Source organism: Bactrocera tryoni, chromosome 5 (genome assembly GCF_016617805.1).
Source record: "Bactrocera tryoni isolate S06 chromosome 5, CSIRO_BtryS06_freeze2, whole genome shotgun sequence".
Classification (NCBI taxonomy): domain Eukaryota; kingdom Metazoa; phylum Arthropoda; class Insecta; order Diptera; family Tephritidae; genus Bactrocera; species Bactrocera tryoni.
In genome coordinates this window covers 5,470,694-5,495,435 of record NC_052503.1, presented here as the reverse complement: position 1 = coordinate 5,495,435, position 24,742 = coordinate 5,470,694, and the positions used below count along the sequence as shown (strand labels likewise).

At 37.2% G+C, this 24,742-nt stretch overlaps 2 protein-coding genes across 7 annotated transcripts in view; one reads left to right on the top strand and one right to left on the bottom strand.

The window, feature by feature from the left end:
• Positions 1–11,602, top strand: part of LOC120777079 (elongation factor-like GTPase 1) — a 181,599-nt gene extending 169,997 nt beyond the window's left edge. The window contains exon 9 of the mRNA XM_040108208.1: positions 11,294–11,602. Coding sequence (XP_039964142.1) covers positions 11,294–11,482 — 189 coding nt within the window. The 3' untranslated portion in view covers positions 11,483–11,602. The remainder of the gene's footprint in view (positions 1–11,293) is intronic.
• A 1,137-nt stretch (positions 11,603–12,739) lies between these two features.
• Positions 12,740–20,875, bottom strand: LOC120776409 (proton-coupled folate transporter). 6 transcript variants are annotated; one of them, XM_040107036.1, is made up of 10 exons: positions 20,755–20,875; positions 16,668–16,679; positions 16,448–16,604; positions 15,254–15,334; positions 15,002–15,172; positions 14,252–14,615; positions 14,079–14,185; positions 13,679–14,017; positions 13,280–13,614; positions 12,740–13,206 (listed from the first exon to the last, which is right to left on the bottom strand). In XM_040107036.1, exons 3-10 carry the CDS (start codon positions 16,463–16,465, stop codon positions 13,011–13,013), a joined length of 1,611 nt encoding a protein of 536 aa, XP_039962970.1. In that variant the 5' UTR covers positions 16,466–16,604; positions 16,668–16,679; positions 20,755–20,875; the 3' UTR covers positions 12,740–13,010. The 6 variants fall into 6 exon arrangements, with proteins under 6 accessions (XP_039962970.1, XP_039962969.1, XP_039962971.1 ...); XM_040107035.1 differs by lacking the exon at positions 16,668–16,679; XM_040107037.1 differs by lacking the exon at positions 16,668–16,679 and having other exon boundaries at positions 16,448–16,595.
• Between the last annotated feature and the right edge of the window lie 3,867 nt (positions 20,876–24,742).

The window sequence follows — 24,742 nt, the reverse complement described above, 5'->3', positions numbered from 1 at the left end:
ACATGTGGACTTGCGAGCGGATCCTCCAGCGTTGGAGCACAGGTTGTGACTCCACTCGGCTTATGCTGCCGCGGTGTTGATTATTTTAGTTACTGTTATTGTTGTTGTTTTTCGGTTGATGATGCTTCTCGCCGGCATTGGTGACTGTCCATTTCGCTGCGCTCAATGCGATTTTCTGCTTTGCTTGTTGCTGCAGTTGTTTGTGTTCCACTTCATCTGCTTTCGGACAGTGTTGATGATGATGCAGCTTCTGCTGCTTCTGTTGTTGTTGTTGTTCGCGTTGTCGAATCAAAATAACCGTCGTTTTTTGCTGCTAATGATACCTCTCAATTTTTGTTGTGATTTAGCTGCCAGCATTCGGCATCACACATGTGTGTGTGTTTGTATGCATTTGTCTTTCGCCTCGTGCGCAACACGAGTTGAAAGTTTGCAGAAGTCTTCAGAAGCATACGAGCCCCACTAATGAAAGGTTATGTGTGTGTGCGTTTGTAAGCACGTACATATGTAGATTTGATGTGCTTCCATGATATGGAAGAAAAGCGTGGATACCTAAAATAGTACCTGTCATTTCTTTATACACTTCCCTGAACTCGTTAACCGACATGGGTTGAAATGAGCTGAGGCAGCATAAATACAATAGGAAACCAAAAATAAGAAAATAGGTCAAAGGCAAAACTATGCTTGTCAAGGATTGAAGACAGGATGAGGACTTAGCTTAGATTGCATGGGCAACCCGAAAAGAATATCTTGAGCATAGAAAGTATGTGGAGACCGTTATATCACTGATTTATCCTTCTTCAAGTTAGAAAAAATACGATTCCTAGAGAATTTTTTATGAAGCATTTTCTTGAGTAAATAAATTACAAAAAAAGGACATTAACTTACCATATCTCGTAAAATCCAAAATCGTACTATACAAGCACTATATTTCGATCGTTGAGTTTTTCTGGCAGACATATGTTGCCGTTCGGACAAAATCGTAGATTCTTGGTGAGAAAAGGACGGGTGCAAAATTTCAAATCGATATCTCAAAAACTAACAGACTAACTAGTTCGCGTACAGAAGCACCAACATACAGACAGACGAACACATCTAAATCGACTGAGCTCGTCACGGTGGTTATTTATATACATACATATCTCTCTCACGTTTCCTTTTGGGTGTTGCAAAAATCGTTTTCAGGATTTAAAAGTAATGCACTTTACAGAATTTAATGTACCTGAAAATTTCCTGTTGCCGATCTCTGAAACGACTTCAGAAAAAGTGTCAGGCGGTTGAGTGTTTTATTGTTTCGATCCACTACTTCCAATTACATAAATATAAGTAATATTCATATGCCCAACATTTTAAGGTACTTCTATCAGATATAACCCAGTTTTAACCAATATTTAAATTTTGTTTCACTCATGTTCCTATTCATTATGTGTTTCATTTTTTCCCTGTAAATTTTTGAAAGTGATGTTACGTTATTTTGCATTTTAGGTGACGATATATACTTTTGCGTGTTCTTAAACCAATTTTCGAAAGCTCTTTTGCCTCTTTGATTAAGATATCTCCAAAACATGTCTCTTGAACGCATCAACCGCCTCTTCAGGTCTCAAAACATGTTGACCTTCTATAGTTAATTTTTTTATACGGGGATAAAAAGAAGTGAATCGGTGCTAGGTCACGACTATATGAGGTAGACTCATCGAATCGATGTTTTGAGTCCTCAAAAATGCATTTGTTTCAGTTTAGGTGTGATAGCTCGCATTGTCTTGGTGAAGAGTAATCTGTCTTCGGCGGTTAATTTTTCTGATTGAAAGACAACTGGCAAACAAATGGTTGTATGTGACGACGTGATAGATGTGTTTCGAAGCACTGCTATCTTATTTTGTTTACCATTTCTCTCGACTAATAAAGGTTTATGGTCCTTTGCGCGTTGGCCACGGCGAATATCGCATTCTATTGAACGACGATCTGTACGAGATATACGACGACATCGACATAGTTCAGCGAATTAAAAGACAGCGGCTACGCTGGTTAAGTCATGTTGTCCGGATGGACGAAAACACTCCAGCTCTGAAAGTATTCGACGCAGTACCCGCCGGGGGAAGACCTCCACTCCGTTGGAAGGACCAACATGTCCTGGCTTCGCTTGGAATATCCAATTGGAGCCACGTGGCGAAAAGAAGAAACGAGTAGCGCGCGGTTGTTAACTCGGCTATAATCGCGTAAGCGGTGTCTACGCCAATTAAGAAGAAGAAGAATAATCCTTTTTTTTTTAGCGATTAACTCATTTTGTGGGGTCCAACGTCAATAATTTTTTTCTACAATCAAATGTTTATGCAACATTGAATGTATGATAGTCCAGCTCATGTCTATAATGACCTCAGTCTTACGATAGGTCACATGTTATTCTTTCAACATCTGCTTGCGCATAGCACCAATAGTTTCTTGAGCAACAACTGATTTTAGACGACCTTTCCGACATTCACCTTGTAGGGATCTACAACTTCGATTGAATTTACCATACCATCGATAAACACGGGTCCTTGATGGAGCTTCATTATGGCAATTTGAATTCAATTCATCGATTTGCTGTTGCTGAGTTGATCCACATCGAAAGTTGTAAAAAATAATCACGATTTAATTCCATTGTTTCTTTGAGAAGAATATTTTAAGTTACTGTAAACGATGCAAATAGAGCTCGTAAATGTCAAGCTTTACGATAAAGTTGCGAGTTTCCCGATTGCAACTCTAGTGTTGCCAAGTCCCGATGTATAAAAGGCAATCTTCATATATATATGCAAAAAAAAAAATAATTTAAGAAAATTCACAAGGAGGTAATAAATATGGTCGAAAGGAACGATTAAGGAAAAGTTATGCAAGTTGCCGCAAATTCAGGTGAAGAATAAAATAAAATAGCGAACGAGATAGACAGCGCTGCAGATGAAGATTGAGAGAGGAAATAAGAAAGAGATATCGAGGTTGCTGCAAAGAGAGAAAGAAATAGAGGTTTAGAGACAGAGGTGACCTATATAAGTAAATAAAAGTAAAATAGAGATAAAACTGGACATAATAATAGTGATAAAGTAACAAAGATAGAGATATACATAGGAATAGAATTGAAGATGAAGATTGAAATAAAGAGGACATGAATATACATCTTGAGATTGAGACAGTGTTTGAAAGTGGGAATAGGCTGGTAGTAAAGGAGGATATAGCGAGAGGAGAAACCTTGTTTTCTGTATAAGAAAACATACAGTTTTATATATTAAAGAGGAATGAAGGATTTAAGCTGTCATATGATTATTTTATAAATTTGGGATTTTTTGCTAAGGATATGCTTATCAATATCAATGTTATAAGGTTTAGTGGTAAAATGGATCACCCACTGTCATTATTATTGTTAGTGAGGTTAGACATACAAATCCATATGCAAATATATTTATACTATATATAGAGAAAACCAAAATAAAGGAAATATTTATTGAGGAAGTTGGTTGTTTGGCTCAGAACATTTCTTTTCTACGATCTTATATTAGATTTATCTAATGCTTCGGTGTGATCTTGGAATTGGTGAGCGCTATTTCCGATGCATAATGTAACGTTAAGCTAGATCTAGGCACACCGAAGTGCTCACATACACAAATGCCTTAACGACTTATGTTAATTAAAATTTAATTTCGAGAAATGCCGATGCCATAATCTACTAATTAAGATTCACGTAGATAAAAACCATTTAAATGCAAATCAATCGGCTGTTCGTGCCACAGAGGAAGCGATCGAAATTTCAATTTCAATTTCGGTTCACAAAAAAATTGTTCATTCCAACGATTTCCTCAAAAAGCAGCCTTCACTTCACTTCATTGCCCCGCATATCAACAAGTCGGAGCGACCGACCCAACACCGCTTTGCCGGAGGTTACGAGTGTATTATGCATGCATGTGTGTTTGTTTTTGTTTTCTTGCCTCACGCTACAAATTCGGTAGCCGCTACACTTCAGTTGACGGTCGGATTGCAATGCTTAGCGCGCTTAATCTCAACAAGAGCCCAACAAAGCAAAGAGACGCTCGTAAAAATCAACAACGACCACAACAGCAACAACAACAATAACGCAGACTTAAAAAGTGAGGAGTAAAGTATGAATAATCTGATAAGAAATTATTTGTGTAGCGGCATGTGTTCGACGCGCGGCAGGTAACTGCGTAGGAAAGCGACCACTGGTTGGCTGTTCGCCGACTACCTGTTGGCTATACGCAGAAGCGCTCTTTCTCCTTTCCCGTGATTCCTTGTTTTGGAACCAAGAAATCAGAATTTTTATATTTCTATGCCGATGCATGTGTATGTGTGGATGTGTGCGTTGTTGCTTTAGTTGTGTGTGTGTTTCAAAGCGTTGTGCTGGCCATTGTAAGTCGAGCACTAATGCGCTCCGCAATCATTTATTATGCTGTAGTAGTAACGGCTTTTATTTAGTGAACAGAAATTCAACAACAACAATAGCAATAATAATATGGAGCATAACTGAAGAGTAATAAAACCTTTCAATACAATTATAAGTGAGATTTGGTTTTGTTTTCGTTTTTCCTGTCCATTTAACCACAATGGAGTCGATAGATAATACCCAAGCGATCACAAAAATCATACACATACACATATGCTCAAACAAGAGTAGCTGCGAACACTTGTGTATGTGTGTATGTCGATCCACGTAGAACAATAATCTGTCCAGGTAATGCAGCATATAAATTTTACATATTTTTGTATGTGTGCATCTGCATAGCAGCTGTCGTGCATTAAAATATTTAGATCAGTGCGTCCGAGCGCATGCGCAGTGCCAGCCAGGCAGTCAGCCAGCCACTTGAGTGTCTTCTTAACACCTGTATGCGTGTTTGTGTGTATGTACATGCCACCATTTGTTAAATAAACATACACACATACACGAACATAGCATGCGCGTGCAGTCGTGGCTGTCAAAACGACATTCATGCCGCTCTGATCCGCGCGTGATAATTTCCTTCCACATCGTGTCTTTGCCTTTGCCAACATTTCAAATCAGAGCTACAAACATACTCATACATACATAGCTGTGTGTGTTTGTAGGTTCGTTTAGTGCCGCTGGGCCGATTATGATCTCCACGCTCTTGACCGTGCGTAGCCCGGTAGCTAACCGCGTAAATTGAGCCTGAAAGCCGGCGGCGATGGTGGTGGCAGCCCTCTGCGCCCGTACCCCGAACCGCCGGACACAGTCATCTTGCGCATGCATATCTTTTACGATCGCTCAAGTTGTACAGATTGGAACACACGCACACACACATACACTCATGCGTATTATATTCTCGTGTTTGCAATCCTCTTAATGTTGGTTTGCATTGTTTGCCGTTGGTTGTTGTTGCACTCGTGAAGGACACACTTGCCTCATCCTCTTAAAGCGTCATACTTATCTATGTATATGCATATGTGCTTCAGTTTTTGTTTTTATTTCTGTTTTTGTTGGACCTGTTGCCGATCCTCTGCACATAATCTCTCGCCCGGTCACGTCGTTTGTTTGCTGCTTCAACTGCTTTCGGTTGTTGTTGCTGTTGCTGTTGTATTTTTAATATGCATACTCCAACTCATTGTGTATGCTTGCTTCCTACGTCAAACACATGTCATGTGTCCAGCGCGTGTGCTCTTAAGACATCACGCGGCGATTTTCGTTTTGTTTTTATTTACTATTTTTTCAGAGAAATTAGGTTTTATGCAACATTTCACACTCTACACAAGTGGATATTCGAAAAGCCTCAGTTATGAAAATGTTACTGGTCTTCGAAGCAGTCATGTGACATGCAGGTGGTTAATCTGCTGTTAGACGGTTCTAATAACATTCTAATATTCTCACCTTAGGAACGAAGACAAATTAGGCAGAGATCTCACATAATTGGCATCGTGTTGCTTGGAAGACAAAAAAGAGAAAATAAAACTTTTGTTCTTGTCGCTGTAGTTGTACAAAAAATCTCCAGAATTAAAGTTGGGAACACTGCAGATATGTCAATCCAAGATTGTATAATGTATAAATCTGTATCCGTTCCGATTATGTAGTTCTACCCTCATGGAAGCCTCAGGTTTTGGCTTCAAAGTTTTTTTTTACCAATCTACAGTGCTTTAAAATCTACCGATCTTTGAGGACCTGAAAGCTTTGAGAGATATAGTTAAGGAGATACCATCCTATGAAAGAATTAGAAATTTGGCATACCGATCGGTTTCCTTATTTTCTAAGAAATAAGGAGAGAACCACAAGGTAACAGAAAAAAACTTTGCGTACTTCAGGGTATCCACCGCAAATATTGGGAAGTCGAAAAAGTATTTTCGTATTCCTAATCAAACCTCAACTTACCTTCTGGTTTCTCTACGAAAAACTGCGACAAGTTATTTTCACAGGCTTTTTTGAAGCCAACTTTACTCCATTAAGGCAGTTCTGCTTTGGTGGAAACAAATGGTAGTCCGATGGTGCAAGGTCAGGGCTATATGGCGGATGCATTAAGACTTCCCAGCCAAGTTCTCCCAATTTTTGCCGAGTCTTCAAGGATTTGTGTGGTGTAGCGTTGTCCCGAAAGCGAAGTTCTTTTTGTTGATCAGTTCTGGCCGTTTTGTCGATTGCTTTCTTCAATCTCATCAGTTTTTGACAGTAAAATCTAGAATCAATCGTTCGACCAGGCTGGAGCAGCGCATAGTGGATGATTCTACCAAACACTCAGCATAACCTATCGAGGCGTCAATCCTGGCTTTGCGATCATTTGTTGCGCTTCACCACGCTTGGACCATGATCTTTTTTTGCACATTATTGTCGTATTTGATCCGCTTTTCGTCTCCTGTACCATTCGCTTCAGAAATGGTTCGATTTCAATTTGATGCTGCATGAAGTTAACCTATTCGAGTAACAGAAGAACTTAGGTTCACCCTAGTAATACGAGTATATATGTAAATACCATAAAGGTCTATATAAATGCATACATATGTTGTTGTTTTTGTTGTTAAGGCATTATAATGAAACCTCGTATAACAATCACGACTTGTCGAAATTTATGAATATTTACGAGCCACTTGATCACCTACTCATGCTCATTTCAGTTTCTCCCCTTTAGAATATCCTTTTCGCAAACAAACACTTACATACATACATATGCCCACATACATGTGTACATATGTATATATAAATGTGTGTGTGCATAATTTTAGTTGAATTACGTGTTATCCCAACGCTCGTCATTGTGCCCTGTCACGGTTCATCATTTTCTCGTATGCATCCTCAATTGGCTGATCTCATTGTTGTCTTTGTTGTTGTTGTCGAGTTTTTTTCGCTGTTGCTTGCATGGCATCTACTACTCCCTTCAAGTGATTTTTGGTGTGATAAACAAGCAAAAGTGTTGGCAGATAATGATCAGTCGCTATGTGATGCCAGCTGGTGGTGGTGCCCGCAGGCAACCAAGTGGCCCCAATGACGGCATACCCGGATGGTACCCCTGCTCGTTCGAAGGTGTGTTCGAACTTCGACGAAATTGCGCAGCAGTTAAAATCCCTTACTCAATTTCACCTAAACTCGAAAGGTTGTCTTCGTTTTGTTGCTTCGCTGCTCTTTTACCTTTTACTCGCTGACAGGTCGGTGGGGATGTGTGAGTGCCTGTGTACAGTTGTGTGTGTGTATGAAGTGTCTGATTAGGATAAGCTGGTGTTGATGTCAATCAATGCTTATCTTACATTGATTTGTAGATATATTTGGGTTTCGCTTTGCGGATTTCTATGAATTTTAGTTCTTCTTCTTCTTTATTGGCGTAATTTTAGTTAAGCTCTGATATTTATTATTAAGTTGAAATAGGGTATTGCTTCTCACCTAATTAATTGAGTTTATATTTTTATTGAATACATAAATATTTGAGGACTTAGTTCGTTCTTGGAAGTTATTCAATACTTAAATAAGTTGAAGCCTGCCACTCAAGTTCAATTTTGTTTGAAAAAAATTAATGAAGTTAATTTTATTTAATAATGCAAATATTAAGTGAGTGATGTTCAAAATTTTATTAGAAATGATCAGCTTCTGCTTTCACACAAGCTCTCAAACGTTTCGGACATTCGGAAACGATTCGGCTTGAAGCAGCACGTACATTTTCTATTGGTATTGACGACAATGCTCGAACGAAAGATCTTTTGGGACATTTCAAATTTCTGTGGCGGATATAACAGACCATGCTCTCTAACAGAGTACACAAACTGCAATCCAATGGATTCAAATCTGAACTTCCAGACATCCGCTTTTCTGCTTTTAAGCCACTGCTGAGAGGTTTTTACCCCTTTTTTACATTAGAATCATCATCAAACCATTACAACCGTTGGATGTTGACCACATTGAACCCTTCAAGTAGCATTTTTTGCGTCTTTGGAAGTTTTGCATCGATGTTTTTCTGACACTAGACTCTCTGCTATCAAATGTAGACGAAAGTTTACGTTTTTTGAGGATGTCGCTGTTAAGGGAGTATTCTGGTCTAGACGCATGAATTTTAGGCATTTTTTAAACTAAGATAAAAAAAAAAATGAAAAACATTTTTACTATCCATTTTTTTATAAAAAAAAATTGCAAGAAAAAAAAACTAAAATTCATTGAGATACGGACCGGTGGAGTGGGGGCTTTAAAAAAAACGGTGCGACCTGGTTGACGTGATTTCAACCCTTGTAGAGATCTAAAACACAAAAAGCAAGAAGATTCTTCATTAGTAAGGATGTCGTTATCGGGTTGATTATTTAAAAAAAAAAAAATAATAATAACAAAATGGCGTCGACTTGGAAAAAAATTTTTTTTACTCGATTTTTTCGACCTTTTCGAATTTTTTAAAAATACTTCAAATCAAAATTTTTGGAAATCTAACACAGACACAATAGAGCATTGTATAAAGAGGATATATACCAAATTTCAAAGAAATCGGTTCAGTAGAACTTGAGATATCATGTCAACCACCTCAAAAAAAGTAGTTTCGAGAAAAACGCGTTTAAAGTTTAGGAGACAATTCTAGTGATCACGGACGCCACGTCGCAAAATCGGCTGTATCTCCGAACATAAGTCGAATTTTGAAAAATCCTTCCATGGTCATATTATTGAAAGTCTAAATTTTCAAAATATGCAAATCAAAATCGATTTTTTCAAAATCTTAGACCAGAATATCCCTTTAAATGAATTGAAATAAGTAGATTATATTATCCGCGACTTGTTTTTACCGATTACTCAAACTATGTGCAATAAATGTGTGAAACCTTGAAATAAAGCTGAGCAAGGAACATGGAACATTATCTAGTCTTCTTTCAGTTATGTCGATTTCACACTCTTATCTTCTCATTCAAATCTTATTTCTGAATTAAAAGCAAATCACAGTTCAACTGTTTCGGATCATAGAACTTTTTGACAACTGCTTTGATTTTTAAAGATTTTTTCCGAGAATCATAGAATAAAAAACTATTTCTAAAAAGTCGCTCGAAAAGTCAGCAATTGTTGTCGTCTGTCTGTCTGTCCGGATCTAGTGTTAAGATCGGCTAGAATACCAATGAAAGGGTAAAAAAAAATCAAGAAAGCCAAGACTAAGGCTCCGGTTCCCATAAAAATTAAACCATTGGAGTAAATTTATATAAAATAAAACCATTACAATCACATGTGTCTGTTAAAACCACGTGCGAGCACAAGTCGTAAGCTTGAGATACATTTAATGCTCTACCAAATTCTGGCAGTAGTATAGCGACCATATTTTCTCAAATAAATTATTTGTCTCAAATAACCTAATTAAAAAAAAATTCCAAATCAATGAGCTTATGGTAAACCCTTAAAATATATTAGCAAGTTCAAGAAGAAAAAAAGGGAACCAATACACATGCTCTTCATTGAGCACATTGAGAAGCTGCTGGTGAATGTAAAACCTTGAAAACGCGACAATACGCTTTTAGCATCTTTTCATTTTGATTTATGAAAATTTACATTTTTATCTTGTCTGCTAAGTGAATGACAATTCATTTTCTCTGAATGCCCGTTTTGCGCACTTATGATGGATCTCCTGCGGCGACTTGCTGTTGCTGCCACAATAAGTTCATCAATCAATCGAAAATCACACCTTTATGCCACTCAGCAAAAAAAAAAAAAGAAACAACAAAGTTGATGGCTCCTAAAAGTGCCAACTCACCTGCTTTCATAGATGAATTTATGTCTGCGCTATCACCTAGCCGAGCATGCAACACACACACATAGAAAGCGTTGCGGTGCTCATTCACACGAGATAAGCTGTTTATCCTGTCGTGTCCTATCGAGAGCAACTGTGAAAATTCGCTCGCTCACCGCGCGACCAACGCAGCGCACTCCATTGAAGCTGTACTCTGGAGACCGCCTATGGTCCACTAACCAACACATAGTCGCCATTCATGGTACACCCACCCGTGCATGCAATTTTGCAAACATCACAAGAAATTGAATTCGTTTCGGCGTCATTGCTAAGCATTTCCGCACGCAGGACACTTGAAACGCACAAAGGACCTTAACGCCACATACACACACGCAGGCACGCAAGCAGACGGCAACGGCGCAGCGTAATAAAGGACGACAATGGCAATGTGTCGAAAACAATCGAGCGTGGCGAACGGCGCACACAGCTGGAAAGGTGCCGACGACGCAGGGCAAGGTGATGCAGTATCCTTGGAAATTTACGAAAATCACGTAAATTCGATGAAAATCGAAAGACGAACACTTGAAAGCGTCACAGGCGGCAATGAAGGTGTCCGCGTGTAAATATGTGTGCGTGTGTAATGACACGCAAATTCACACTCTTCGGCACTGCGTACAACTAAGCACCCACAAGAAAATGCATAAAGGACACTTGAGCGCTAAGAGCCTTTGACAAAGCAATTCAATGAAGCGTGAAGAGTTCGAACATGAAAATGTGGCCGAGAAGTGCCACTTCAGCGTGAAAGACACACACAAACAGGCATTAGCTTGGCTGCAGCCAAAGGAAATGACGTTTTGCTGTACGTGCAACATGTCACTAGGCGGCCAACATCAACCACCGTTACATCTGCTGGCACTTGCACCGGCTCTCTTGCAACTTCACTGCAATATAGTTTCTTTTTTCATTCATTTATCGCTTTCAACATTGCAGGGCATTACCATTACCATTGCCAATCACCTTTGCGCCACATGCCACACAATGCCAGCATCATTGCAGATTTTCACTTAATCCCATTCTAGCTTAGAAACGTTTAATACCAAGCCCACACACACACAGTTTACATTCAACTCTCGTTTTAGGTAATCAACATTGATCCGTTCTGGGTACCGACCACCGAGGAGGAGATTGCACATTATGGCGAGAAGGCAGACTCAGCGAACCGTGCCAAAGTATACATGGACAGCGTGCGCCGACGCAAAGGACTGTATGTGGATGACAAGGTTGTGGAACATGCGGAGAAGCAGCGCACTTTGTCGAAGAATAAATGAGACTCTCTCTCCAATGATGTCCATGTATTCCATTTGTGTTTGTGTATTTTCCATATTTAAAAATTGTAATTTCATTTGAATATATTTTGTAACTAAATTAAAACATTCATTTTGAAGTCATTCTGCTGTGTGGCCAGTTGTCGCTGGATCGAGAATTCGAATAAAAGAAACAATCTTTTCTGCACTCGAAAGTAAAACAATGAATAAATATGTATAGGCGGTTCCCTTTTCGAAGAAGTATTACAGGAGTTGTTTTTTGTTTTACTTCGGAACGTGCGCGCACCGGCTGGATTCGGTAGAGAGCGCTCCTAGCTAACGAACGAACTGGTTAGTTGTCTCCGAGCACCTGGAGAGCCAGGACAAACATTTTCGCGCGACGTGTTTCTGTGAGTGGTGCAATCCAAAAATGCGGCGTTAGTTAGAGCAGAGATACGCGATTAAATTCTAACTCAGTAAATTTGCGACAGAGACGTTTGATATGATCAAGCAGGCTTATCCAGTTGTTGCTTTAGCAAGAAGTGGTGTGTTTCGGTGGCATCAGAGATTTTTGGAGGGCGGTGAAAACGATGCTCATTTTCTTTTTTGACATCAAAGGCATCATCCACCATGAATTTGTACCTTCTGGACGAACCGTCAACGTTAAGTTGTACGTGGATGTCCTCAAAAGACTCAAACTAGAGGTCAATCGGGTCCAACAAGACATCGCAGCCGATTGGAAGTTACACCACGACTACGCCCCGGCTCCACCGCCTTTCTTGTGAACAGCTAACTAACCAAGACCTGCATCTCAACGCTTCCCGCAGCTACCCAACACCCCAGATGTGGCCCCCGATTTTTTTTTGTTTCCTTGCCTGAAAAGTCCGATGAAAGGCAAGCATTTTGAGACGACAGAGGGGATCCAAGCAGCATGCACCTCGGCTCTGAAGGCTATTCCCGAGAATACCTTCAGTAACGCCTTCGGTGCTTGGAAATCGCGCTTGTAGCGCTACATCGACGCAGAAAGAGACTATTTTGAAATTTTTTAAAGAATTGTAACGATTGGTTCAATAAATTTTTTTAAATCGACTCAGTCCTATTACTTCCCAACAAGAGTGATTTTTTCAAAATCCTAGCAACTAAGGATTCTCCATTGCTCATAGAATTGCCAATATTGACTTAGTGATGTGAATCCATTTCATGAAGTGCCATTATTGCCTTGCGATGCAAATTCTCTCCATAGAAATTATAAATGAACCTCTCGATATTATCAATAATTACTTAATGCATCGGTTATTCGTTCCGAAATGTGTCTATATTTATTTTATCTCAAAACTTTTCTTATAAATATATGTTTATAGTCTTAGTATAACTAATAATTATATTGTACAATAAACTTAACTTCTACGATACTTCGCTCCCATGTTATTGTTGCTGTTATAACAGAATAAAGGATTTCCCATATACATACATATGTACATATACATATAAGCATGTAATTTGAAGAACTTATTGGCGTGGCAGCACTCGGTCAGATGTAAACTTGCTTTGGTTACGCACTCTCGGCTTTCGTCGAAAGATCCTTCTCTGCAATATTTGCGCTTATTGCAGGCACTTGAACGGGCTCAATAGCACTGGCAGCATTCTTGGACGCGGGGTTAGCTTCATTCTCATGTATGAGTTGAGATTCTTTTTCGCTAATTTCCGGCACGGCTAGAGATTGTTCACCAAGGATGATATGAATAGCGCTAAGAATTGAAAAAAGAAAAAATCGAAGAAATGAACATGTTATCAAAAGAAAGAATATTTAGATACACGTACAGTATCAGTACGAAGACGGCTAGCTGTGTGGCAATAGTCAGTAGGAAAACACCCTGACCACCCTGGCCATCGTCATTTAAGGTAGCGCGATAGACCTGGGAATAAAAGACACCGCTGATGAAGGGTACGGCATTATCGCAAACAGCGAGCAGAGCGAAGACCTTGCCACGCTCGGATTGGGGCACAATTTTTGAGGTCATCGCACGAATCATTGGACCCACTATGGGCCCCAAACTACAAATTAGCGCGCCCACATAGAAAAATGTGCCAGTCTGTGCGAAGTAGTAAAAGAGACGAGCAATTGCGTGCGCCCAAGCGCCGATGAAGATGATGGTCTGCAAGAAGAAATCGAAAAAACACTTAGTACTCAAGTAATTTGATCAACACAGGCGCACACACCGTATCCTTCCAATGGAACCCTTTATTCATCAACGGCACCGCCACCAACATGGCAACGACGTAGGCGGTGGACTTGAATGTTTTGAATGTGCTGTACACATCGACATTCCATTTGAATTTGAAAATGGTGTATAGATATAAGTACTGGTTCTCGTCTCGCTGGAATGTATACAAAGCCATAGCGATCAGTAAAATGATGAGGAACGGACGTCGATGACCAGGTCGTTTCTTGATCAAAACAGTAAAAGAGTCCTTTACATGTTCTTTATCGAAGAAATCCGGAAAGAAACCGCAACAGCCGAGCTCGCGCAGCGAACGTTGCTTAGCGGTAGTTTGCCACTAAAATTGTTCCACTATTACTCAAAGCACACTCAACCCCTTAACAATAACAGCAACTTACCTTGAGCGCAAATACGGTATAAATTATGGCAAGCGCCAATAATGCGGCATTCACCGTAAACATGTCCGCATACGAGTTATTAAATGCATTGTAAAAGAGGTACGAACCTGAAAATGCCCTAATATTTGTACAAAAACTCTATACCCTACACACCGATTTCACTAAAATCTCACCTAATGCCACACCCGTTGGCATAGCGCTCAAATAGCAGACGTCCAGTATGGTTACACGAAGTGTACGGTTCTTCAGTGTCGAAATGTCCGAGATGTAAGCGAAGCATGAGGCGAATATGGCGACGTCCGCACCCGTTAGCGCCGACGGTAGTGTGGCTGTGTAAATGACGTACTCCAATGGCCAAGTCTTCATTCGTGCATTCACAACAATCATAACCGAGTAGATTAGTTTGCCGGTGAGACCCATGAGCAGCGGAAATTTGCGACCGCGCCGATCGGAGAAGGAACCAATAAAGAGCGCCAATATAATAGGGAAAACATGTGCTGAAATCGCCTCTATTTGATGGAATTTCGCGGTTGTGATCTGGAAATATTTTTATTTAAAAAAGAAACTGGATTGTAATTTTTACAGTTAATTTTGTTTATTCTAACCGAATCAATAATTTTATTTATTTTTCATATTTCTAATTTCATTGTTTCCCAATTATATTTCATTAAATAAATATATTATTTTCTATTTTTATTTTTCCGTTTGAGATAAGATTTAATTTAATTTCGAAAATTTTATTTTATTTTAATTTAATTATAATTAATTTTAATTCTTTAATAAAATAAAAAATTTAATGAATTATGCATATTACATATTATGGAATTGTTTTTACTGTTTTAATTTATTTATATATATTTTTTTTTATTTATTGCTTAATTTGTTTAAGGTTTTTCGTATTTGACTGAATATTGATTAATTACCTGCACTTGTTTTTTATATATGGCGTTCTCATCCGCCTGAATGTTCGAACAGATTTCATCGGTAAAATTATTATTGACGCGACACGCCTTCTGTACGAAAAAGTCCTGTTCGACCACGGACGTAATCATGAAGGCAAACATGTACAGGAACATTGTGGGCTCCACGGATACCTAATAAACGGTAATTTAAATATAATATATAAAAATACGTGATATTTTAAGGGTTAAACTTTTGCCACGCCACATACTCACCTTTTTATACCATGGTGACATGCAATTCTTTTTGATTTTAGCCCAACGGCTGTTGGATTGCTCAGTTCGCACACGTACATCCTAAAAGTATACTATTATTTACTTTCTTGTAAACACGAAACAGCTGTTATTTATGTTCCACACATTTGCCTTGCTGTAGAAGACATGCGCAAACAAAATTTGGATGGAGTTGCCATGATTCGATACTGTTACGTTGGTGGTGTGTTTAAATAAAATTTTGAAAATTGTACATTGGAAGAATTATAATATATACATATGTATATAGTGGTGTAGATTTAATTACAGCTTCCTTAGATATCTTGAACTAAGTTTGCAATTTCAAAATCAGAAGAAATGGAGCTCATGGGAAATCTTTAATGTGCTATTTTAGCTATATAACGTATCTTTTTCTTAAAAGGCTCAAGCTTTCTCTCAAAATTTTAAATAAACTCCGAACCATTTTCTGATGAATGACATCTAATCAACTTTTTTGAAAAGCTTCTCTCCTCTAATTCCAATTTAGTTACACGTTTATTGTTATTTAATGTTGAATTATATATTTGTTTTTTCTGAACTCACTTCATGTGTGCTTGTTTGGCTATATTTCACCCGTGGCCTGTTTGCCATTATTAACTGAAACTGTTGGACACTTGGCAACCCTAAACGCGTAAACACACAATTAGCGCGTCACTAAACAATGTTATAACTTCTTCATGGAAACCCACGTAACACGATAGTTTGGCCAACTGTTTCTGGTATTATGAGCGAATCACCATTCAATGAATAATGAATTCGCGAAAGTCAATCTTGTAACAACATTTCCAAGCAGAAATGCTACACAATACCGCGCTAATTCTCTCACTAGTTCGCCAAACGACTGAGTGCTCTGTACACTTCAAAGTATTAGACGGAAACAATTGAAGATGTTATACGCGCGAATATTCTACATGAGTGGTTCACTATCACTGCCAATATCTATTCAATTATTTCGTAACATTGAATGTTTGTATCGATAATGCGCGGATACTTGCGCCTGCATTAAGGCAAATATTTTTGTAAATATATATGTACATACATACATTGCTTGCCACTCAACCAGAGAACATAAATAAAAAATTGAACACAAGAATTATAATTTTTTCACCATAGTGAGTAAATTGAGCGCGTTTCGGTCTCTCCCACCTTTATACTCACCTCGTTTGTGGAATCCATTTACCGGCTGATAAAGTCACACGTGCTTTCAATTTTGTTTATTTTGTTGTCTTCAATTCATATAATTTCGCTTTTGCTGCAGAGTTGCCGTTTATTTTTATATTTTGCACCGCTTTTCGCTGAATTATGCCTATTTATACTAAAACCAGGATATGTTATCAAAACTATAAAATTTTCACTTGTCGCATAAACATTTTCTTACGCAATTGTCATCCTGGGACCAAATAAAATAGGAAATTTGAAAATATTGATTCGAAAATTTCATAATAAACTGGCCATAAAAAAGTTTTGATAAAATCCTATTCTAAAGGTAATATCACAATTTGAAGTCGATCGGATAGTCAAAGCTATTTATCTCGCCAATTGGAAAAAGTAGTTTTGAAAAAAAAAACTCTTTTAAATAAGGTTATAACTTTGCCGGATGTACCATATACGTTTAACCTTTAAAAGCCTGATCATTCCGATTCATTCAAAATTTTGATATGTACATACTTATGTATGATAATTTTCATTTACAAACAACATTTGTTCTACGATTTTTCTCAAAAATCATTCTTTTATATTTTACAGGTTGTTTTATTGGTTGGTCCTTTGAGGAGTGGTGCTCATTTTAAGTACATATTTTTACAAAAATCCATATTTTATTGAAATCTCATCAAAATTATTATTAAACTGATGAAAGATGCATTAGTTTGTATAGAAATACAGAAAACAATTTTGCAGTGACGATAAACAAACAGATATACGAGGGCTGCTATATATATTCTAGCCTAGGGCAACACTAAGTGTTGCCAGGTGCAATCTGACATTTCCATTGGAAAGTTTGACATTTTTTAGCATAATATCACTCAGAACGTTTTGTCATTTAATCGTGAATTGTTTTATTTACAGGGAATTAAAAAATTCATCTCGGCCAAAAAATTGAATTAACTCGTGAACATTTTCGTGCGATCATTTTTCACAACTTTCGACGTGGATTATCACGACAAGAGTGCATCGATGAACTAAAATCTTTGTATGGCTATGAAGCACCACCCTATAGCACTGTGAAAAACTGGTACAACGAATTCAATCGTGGCCGACGCTCGCTCAAAGACGAATTCCGTGAAGGTCGTCCAAAAACAGCCGTTGTGCCAGAAAACATCGATGCCGTACGTGAACTGATAATGCAAGACCGTCATGTAACATGGCTTCAGATAGAAGCATGCCTATGCATTTCTCCCACCAGCATACATTCGGCCGTAAAAAAGGTTTGTTCTCGTTGGATCCCGCACAATTTGACAATCGCTCAAAAAAAGACTCGTATGGATTGGTGTAAAGAAATGCTGAAAAAACACGATCGCGGTGCTTCAAAAGACGTTTATAAGATCGTCACAGGTGACGAATCATGGATCTATGCGTATGAGCCCGAAACAAAACAGCAATCGACAAAAAAAAAAATTTAAAAAAAAAAACATTTTCGTTGATAAATATGCCTATTTACATTATTAGGCCAGAAATATGTATGTACATATATATAGCAACCTACGTACCACATTTTATGCAATAAATTTGCGTACGTGATGAACAATTGGGATGTTTGAGCACTTGATGGTTCCTGAAGGGACGGTTAAAGTTTTATTTCAAAGAATTTAAATTTGTAAACGTTTTACCAACCCTTACACATCAAATTAAATTGTAATAACGATGAAAACTCCAAATATTCAGCACTAATAAAATTTATTTTAATTAATTATTATTACTTTCATATTAGTCACTTGAAAATACAAAATTTTCCTTGAAATTATTTTTTCGATGCACTCTCACTCAAGTCAAAACGTAAATGACTGCAAAGCTCACACACACAAGTGGCGACTGAGCTAAAAGATGACGGAGATATCAAAGCAACATGTGACGTGATGTTATATTTAAAAATGCATGTTCATACATGAAAATTTTACAAAAGTAGCGGTTGGTTCCTGGAAGAACCGCCTGGCGTTTAAGGGTTAAAGTGAATACAATTCCATTTTTAATTTCCTTAAAATTTATTTTATTAAGTTTGCCACGAAATTTGTAACACACAGAAGGAAACATCACAAACTCTTTAAAATACTTATATACATATGTATGTAAGTATATATACATAAGTATAAATGATTAGCATTATAAGCTAAGTTGATTTGGCCTTGTGTGTCTACTTGTCTGTTTGTATATGTATCTACGAATTCGTCCATCAGTTTTTAAGATATCGATCTGATATTCGCGCACATCTTTTCCTCACCAAGTAGCTTGCTTATTTGTTGTAACGGCCGATATCCGACCACTGTAGTATATACATACGTACTTATGTACATATGTAAGTATGTAGATGCGATACAAACTGAACGGTCGAAATAAAGTTCTTGTAAGGCACCTTTTGTAATGGTGAAGGGTATTATAGCTTCGGTGCGGCCGAAATTAATAATTTTTTCTTGTAACAACTGTAAAGTATATTTTAAGCGAAAAAAATTAAAGATTTTTTGAAAATTCTACAGTGTTAAGTCCGGTATACTATGAATACTTCGAGGCCTTACACTATCGAAGGGATAACGGAGTGTTGGAGAATCGTCACCACAAATGCATAACTCTACATAAATATATTGGAATAGATTCCCATAGAGTTGAAGGATAAAGCTGCACTTTCATTCATTGAAGGACTTTTCAGTTCATGTGCTAATCCTCATCCCATATGAGTTTAAAACTAATTGAAACTGTACACTTGAGAGAGTTGCATTGAGAGCGAAAATTAACATGCAATGAATGTTTTGAAAGGTACAAACACGACTAGTAGTGTTTATAGTTCACTCTCTAAACGCCTCTAACTTTATTGAAATAGGAAATGTTAGTTTAAATACATAATGATAAACACTTCTCCTTTCATTAAAATATTATCAAATTATTATTGTTTGCAATATTTTTTGAGCACAAAATGTAGTACTAATATTGGATTTACAGAGTCCATAGTTAATGACACTCTAGAGACAATTATAAATATAATTCATTAACAAAGTAATGTGTTTAAACACAGATAAGGCCAATAAATAGGCAATGCAGCGGCGTTTGCTGCTCGAAGAAGCCATCAGCGAAGACGACTGCCGGGTCGCGACACCGTGTTGTTGAGTCTTACTATCAGAACTACGTTTTTCCCGACATTAATGACATCTGCGATTAGATTACGTGACGCATATTTGCACTTGCGTCGATAAATGATAATCATTACACATATACATATATGTATGTATTTGCATACATACTTATGTATGTATGTAGGAGAGCTGGTGGAGGTAAATTGTGGAGGATTTTTATACATTTTTAGAACGGAAATTTGACATCTGACGCATTATCTAAAATTGCCGGAATTTTTCATCTTCAAACAAAATATTTTTTGGCATGTTTTTGGGTTTTTTATGACACCTTAGCTGAACGCCACGCCCATTAACTGTATAATAAATAGCAAAATTGAGAGATAAGATGAGATGCAGCGACGTTTTAGTTGCTAATTGGCGAGATATCAAGGTACAATAAATAAAATTTCCGCGTGCATAATGGCTTATCAGATACGTGCTGTTTTATTTAAAGTAAACCCATAAATCCAAGTATGTATGTTCAACGTGTATTTAAGTGCTTTGATACTTTATAGATATTGAAACCGTTTTGACTCAATTAAGGATATAAAAGCTGAATCGAAGAAGGCTCTGATGGCCATCATGACGGAGGATTTTTTCAAGTGCTAGGATGACTGGCGTTGACATAAGTGTATTGCAGCGGGAGGGGATTACTTTGAAGGAGATAAAATGGACAATATTCACCTTTCAATTTGATCACAGTTGTATATCATGTTTAGGGCAAAGCAGATAAAATTAATAACTAAAAAAAATGACTTAAAGTAGTTTTAATTTGTTCGTGTTAACAAGAGTGCACTGTACTTTAACTATATACTATTTATAAATATATTGTTTTTTGGAATTTACATTACTAATTTATTTGTCTATATGATTTGCTATCAAGACCAACATAACCGCTTGTAAAAAATTTGGAAAACACAACTTCAAATCAACAAAAAAATTCACTTAAAAAAAATATCACTGAAACAGAGTTTGCAACACGCATATAGCCGCTGTATACTCGTAATATTAATTTATATTAATTTTGTTGCTTTTTCTGCACTTATTTTGTATAATATTTCTACTCTTCTTTTTTCAGGGCTTTGAATATTACAGCATACAAATAGTATTCTTTATTTGTTTTATTTACAATTATATTTTTTTTACTTTTTAGGCATACGTGTTCGGTTTCCGAGCGTAGCAAAACAAAAAGAGCAATTACAACGAGTTTGAAGTTCTTTCCATAATTTCATTCACTTCAGCCGATACGCCGCACCGATCACTACGCTGATCGCGTTCCAACTGAATTTCATATAAAATAATAAAAATTCAAATGGTCGCCGAGCGTTTAGAACTTATTCAAATAGCAGAGTCATTCTCGTGCTCAGCGATCTCTGCAGCGATATTTACATGCGGACGAGTATAATTAAGCTCTTAACTATGGAAGTGAATTTATGAAATCTGATTCCACATACTTGGCTGCGGACATAAATAAAATATCGAATGAGCCACACCATTAACAGATTTATGAGGGATGTGTTTACTACTAGGTGGTATATAAACGGGCATAGTTGCAAAACAAATTAACGATCGACGAACCAAACATGCAGTCGCTCTTATCTCTTAGAACAATATAACCATAACCAAAGAATAAAAATCTGATGGAATGCAAGCAGGGACTAGTTGTGGATCATGTTTTTACTGCTTACGACTTGGTATTGGACCAAACCAAAAAATACTTAAATTCTGCGTTTTTTTTTAATTAGCCTCCAAAACCGAAATAGGCTACATCGAAGTTTAAAATCGAGCCTATTGAAAATATTATTATTAATATGACTATGTAAGTTCCTAAAGTATTAAAAACACAGATATCGTCCACGTTTACCTCTTATTTCAAATGTGTATAACATTTTTCGATCAAACTTCTGAAACAAATGCTTTTAGTGGTCAAACTCGGGGCGGTATTTTTGGAATTGAAAATATTTTATAATGGGTTGTCAAAAAAGTCTTGCGGCATTTTTATTGAATTTTTTTTTTGAAATTGAAATGAATTTTTGATGACTCATGCCCAGCTCTTGACCGATGCTACGGCTGCTACTATGCCGGTCTCTTTCGACCAATTCAGCGATTTTATCGCAATTTTCGACGACAGGTCTTCCGGAGCGTGGCGCATCTTCGACCACCTCTTCACCACAACAAAAACTTTGAAACCATCGTTGTGCGGTGGAAATGGAAACTGTATCGGGTCCATAAACTGCACAAATTTTATTGGCGACTTGAGATGCATTTTTGCTTTATCGTAGTAGTACTGTAAAATATGCCGTATTTTCTCTTTATTTTGCTCCATGTTTGCGACACTATAACTCACGAACGACTTAAAGGAAACGACAATCAATCAAACACGTGTTAGCGCGTGAAATGAGCTTTCCAAAAAGGTATAACCCGATGCGACGAATAAAACTAGAACTACGCGCTTTCAGCGCCAACTAGCGAAAATACCGCAAGCCTTTTTTGACAACCGTTATAATAACTACATTTTCTCAAGAACAATGTAATATAGAGATCATAGATCAGTTCAAAAATTTTACTATAGAGGTTACTCCGCTAAGTTTTAGGTACAACTTCATGCCTCTCGAAATACTTTTCAAAATTGGAACATAATATCCTCAATTTGTTCTTTCACAAAAATTTTAGAATAGACAAAATCAGACGACAAGCACGTCTCTCTCCACAGAACATCACTTCTTTCAGCTTCGTTCATTCATCTAATAATATACGAATCAATCAATGAAGCTTTCGCAAATTATAGATGTTCAGCGGCGTCATTGTTCCAAAGGTAAAAAAAAATTGACGTTTGAAATTCATTAAAATATCTGCGGGTAATCCACATATGTACATATGTATGTATTGGTACTTAAAAGTAAACACATTTTAATTGCTTTTAATTAGTGCGCGTTTGGAAAATTTAATTTATTCATTTTATTATTATGCGGCGTTAGGCATTTGAAGTCCCTTTACAGCCGAAGTAAATAGTGATAACGGTAGAATAGTAAGCTTCGTATATTTCTTTTGCAGTAATTGCAAACGAGCAGAAATCGGAATTTAAATACAAATGCAAATAGATGAGCAAGTAATTAAGAGCAGCCTATGAAACAATTTACATTATGACAAAAAAACACCCGGGAATTGTAATGAAATTTCAAAAAAAATTATTTTGCTAAGTTGGTAGGTTTGTCCTTAATTACTTTACCAAATATGAGCGCGATCTGGCAACCCGTTTGTTTACACCAGCTGCTTAAGTCCGTACACCTCAGTAATGTGTTGCGATTTTTACAATGGATAAAAATATCGAACAAGATACAAATTTTGTTGCGAATGTTGGAAAATGCTTACGGAGCGGGGATTCTGTTTTATCAAAAACACAGGCCCACGAGTGTTGCAAAGCCTTACAAGACGGTCGAGAGGTTGTTGAAGACATGCCTCGTTGTGGAAGACCTTCGACCTTTTCAACTGATAAAAATATTAAAAAAGTAAAGGATATGGTACTTGAAAAGCTTCAAGCAAGCTTTAGCGACATGACAAGAGAGCTCGACATCTTTTGCGAGTCCGTTCGAATGATTTTGGTGGATATTTTGGATATGAAAATAGCGTTTCTGATCGACTCATCCTGATAAAATACCAAATAGATCAACCACCTTATTCTCCAGATTTGACTCCGTGTGACTTTTCTTGTTCACCAAACTGAAATTGCCGCTCCATAGAACCTGTTTTCAGTCGATCGAAGAGATAACAAAAAATTCACTGAAGGAGCTGGAAGCCATTCCAAAAAGTGCGTATGAAAAGTGTTTCGAGGACTGGAAAAGTCGTTGGCATAAGTATATTTTATCTGGTGAGGATTACGTCGAAAACTACAAAATAAATATTGCTGAATAATTATATATTTTGCATTTTATTTACAATTTATTATCAGTTTATTGAGACATACAGTTAGATTTTGGAATGTGGGGAGAAGTAGCAGATGTAGATGGTCTTTATATCATATTAATCATGTAGGCGATAAATTGGGCTTAAACTCAGTTAAACACCTAATTTCAATAAAAAAAATCCCTTCGAATCGAAAACAGAATCAAAGTCCTTATTCTAAGGATAAAACGTTCAACTTCTTCGAATAACTGAGAACGATATTCAAATATCTATGAAACGACCGGGTTTCTTGAAATACAAAATATCGTCGATTCGCCATTTCTCTGCTCGCTAGCCTCTTATAAAAGAATTGTTATGTTAAAGCAACAACAAAGTTATCAAGTTGTTCATTAAAAGGGTACAACCGCTATTATCAATTTTCCTAAGCTTTGTTTTACACATTTTAGACCAGCTTAACTGCGAATGGCTCTTATGACAAATTATTCTGGAAATGGAAATACAAAATTTTATGAGTTAAGTCTTACGTTCTGAAAGACTTGACATAATTTATAGTTGTTTATAGAAAATGCAAGGCTCAAAACTAAGAGATTACTAAATTGTTTGGTTGCTATGAATTTCTTCATCAAAGAAAGGAGAGCAACAAAACAACGCATGCGTCGGAAGACATCTGGCACAAGATGACAATTTAAGTGCTGCCAGATTATTTGTTTGATACACTACTCTCCAACGCTTGGCGAAATAACTCCGTTTCCGATGACTTTGCTCAATTTTTCTCCTTAAACGCTTATCGTTAATAGCTAGATCGGAGTTAAAGTGAACAAGTTGCATTACCGATTCGGCCGAAATCAACTGAAAAACTTGACATGCAGTTATGTTGAAACCAAAGGTCGTCGAAATCCACCTTTTTAATACCAATTTCAATATGGCAGAGATATTTAAAAAAAAAAAAGTATAAAGTGACATCAAAGTGTTTCAAAGAAAATAGGAACTGGCATCGTTGCTCCTGTTTTCTTGGAAACCATCGCTGTAATTGTGAAATTGATATTGAAGAAACGAATTTCAGACACCTTTGGTTCCAAGACCCTGTCGGTCTTCCCATTCCTAATTGAATGAGAATGTAAAAAATGTAATTTGTAACATGTCACTTATCAAGACATCGATTAATTGCTATGCGCGAACTGAGCTTTCGGTTGCATATTTAGCAAGCTAATCTCTCGACATTATGACCCAT

Coding starts and splice junctions, on each gene's coding strand:
- LOC120776409 (XM_040107033.1), bottom strand. CDS start 15,880: ATGGCAAACAGGCCACGGGTGAAATATAGCCAAACAAGCACACATGAA. Junction 15,335..15,832: donor GCCAAACAAGCACACATGAA/GTGAGTTCAGAA, acceptor GTATACTTTTAG/GATGTACGTGTGCGAACTGA. Junction 14,186..14,251: donor GCCAACGGGTGTGGCATTAG/GTGAGATTTTAG, acceptor GGGCATTTTCAG/GTTCGTACCTCTTTTACAAT.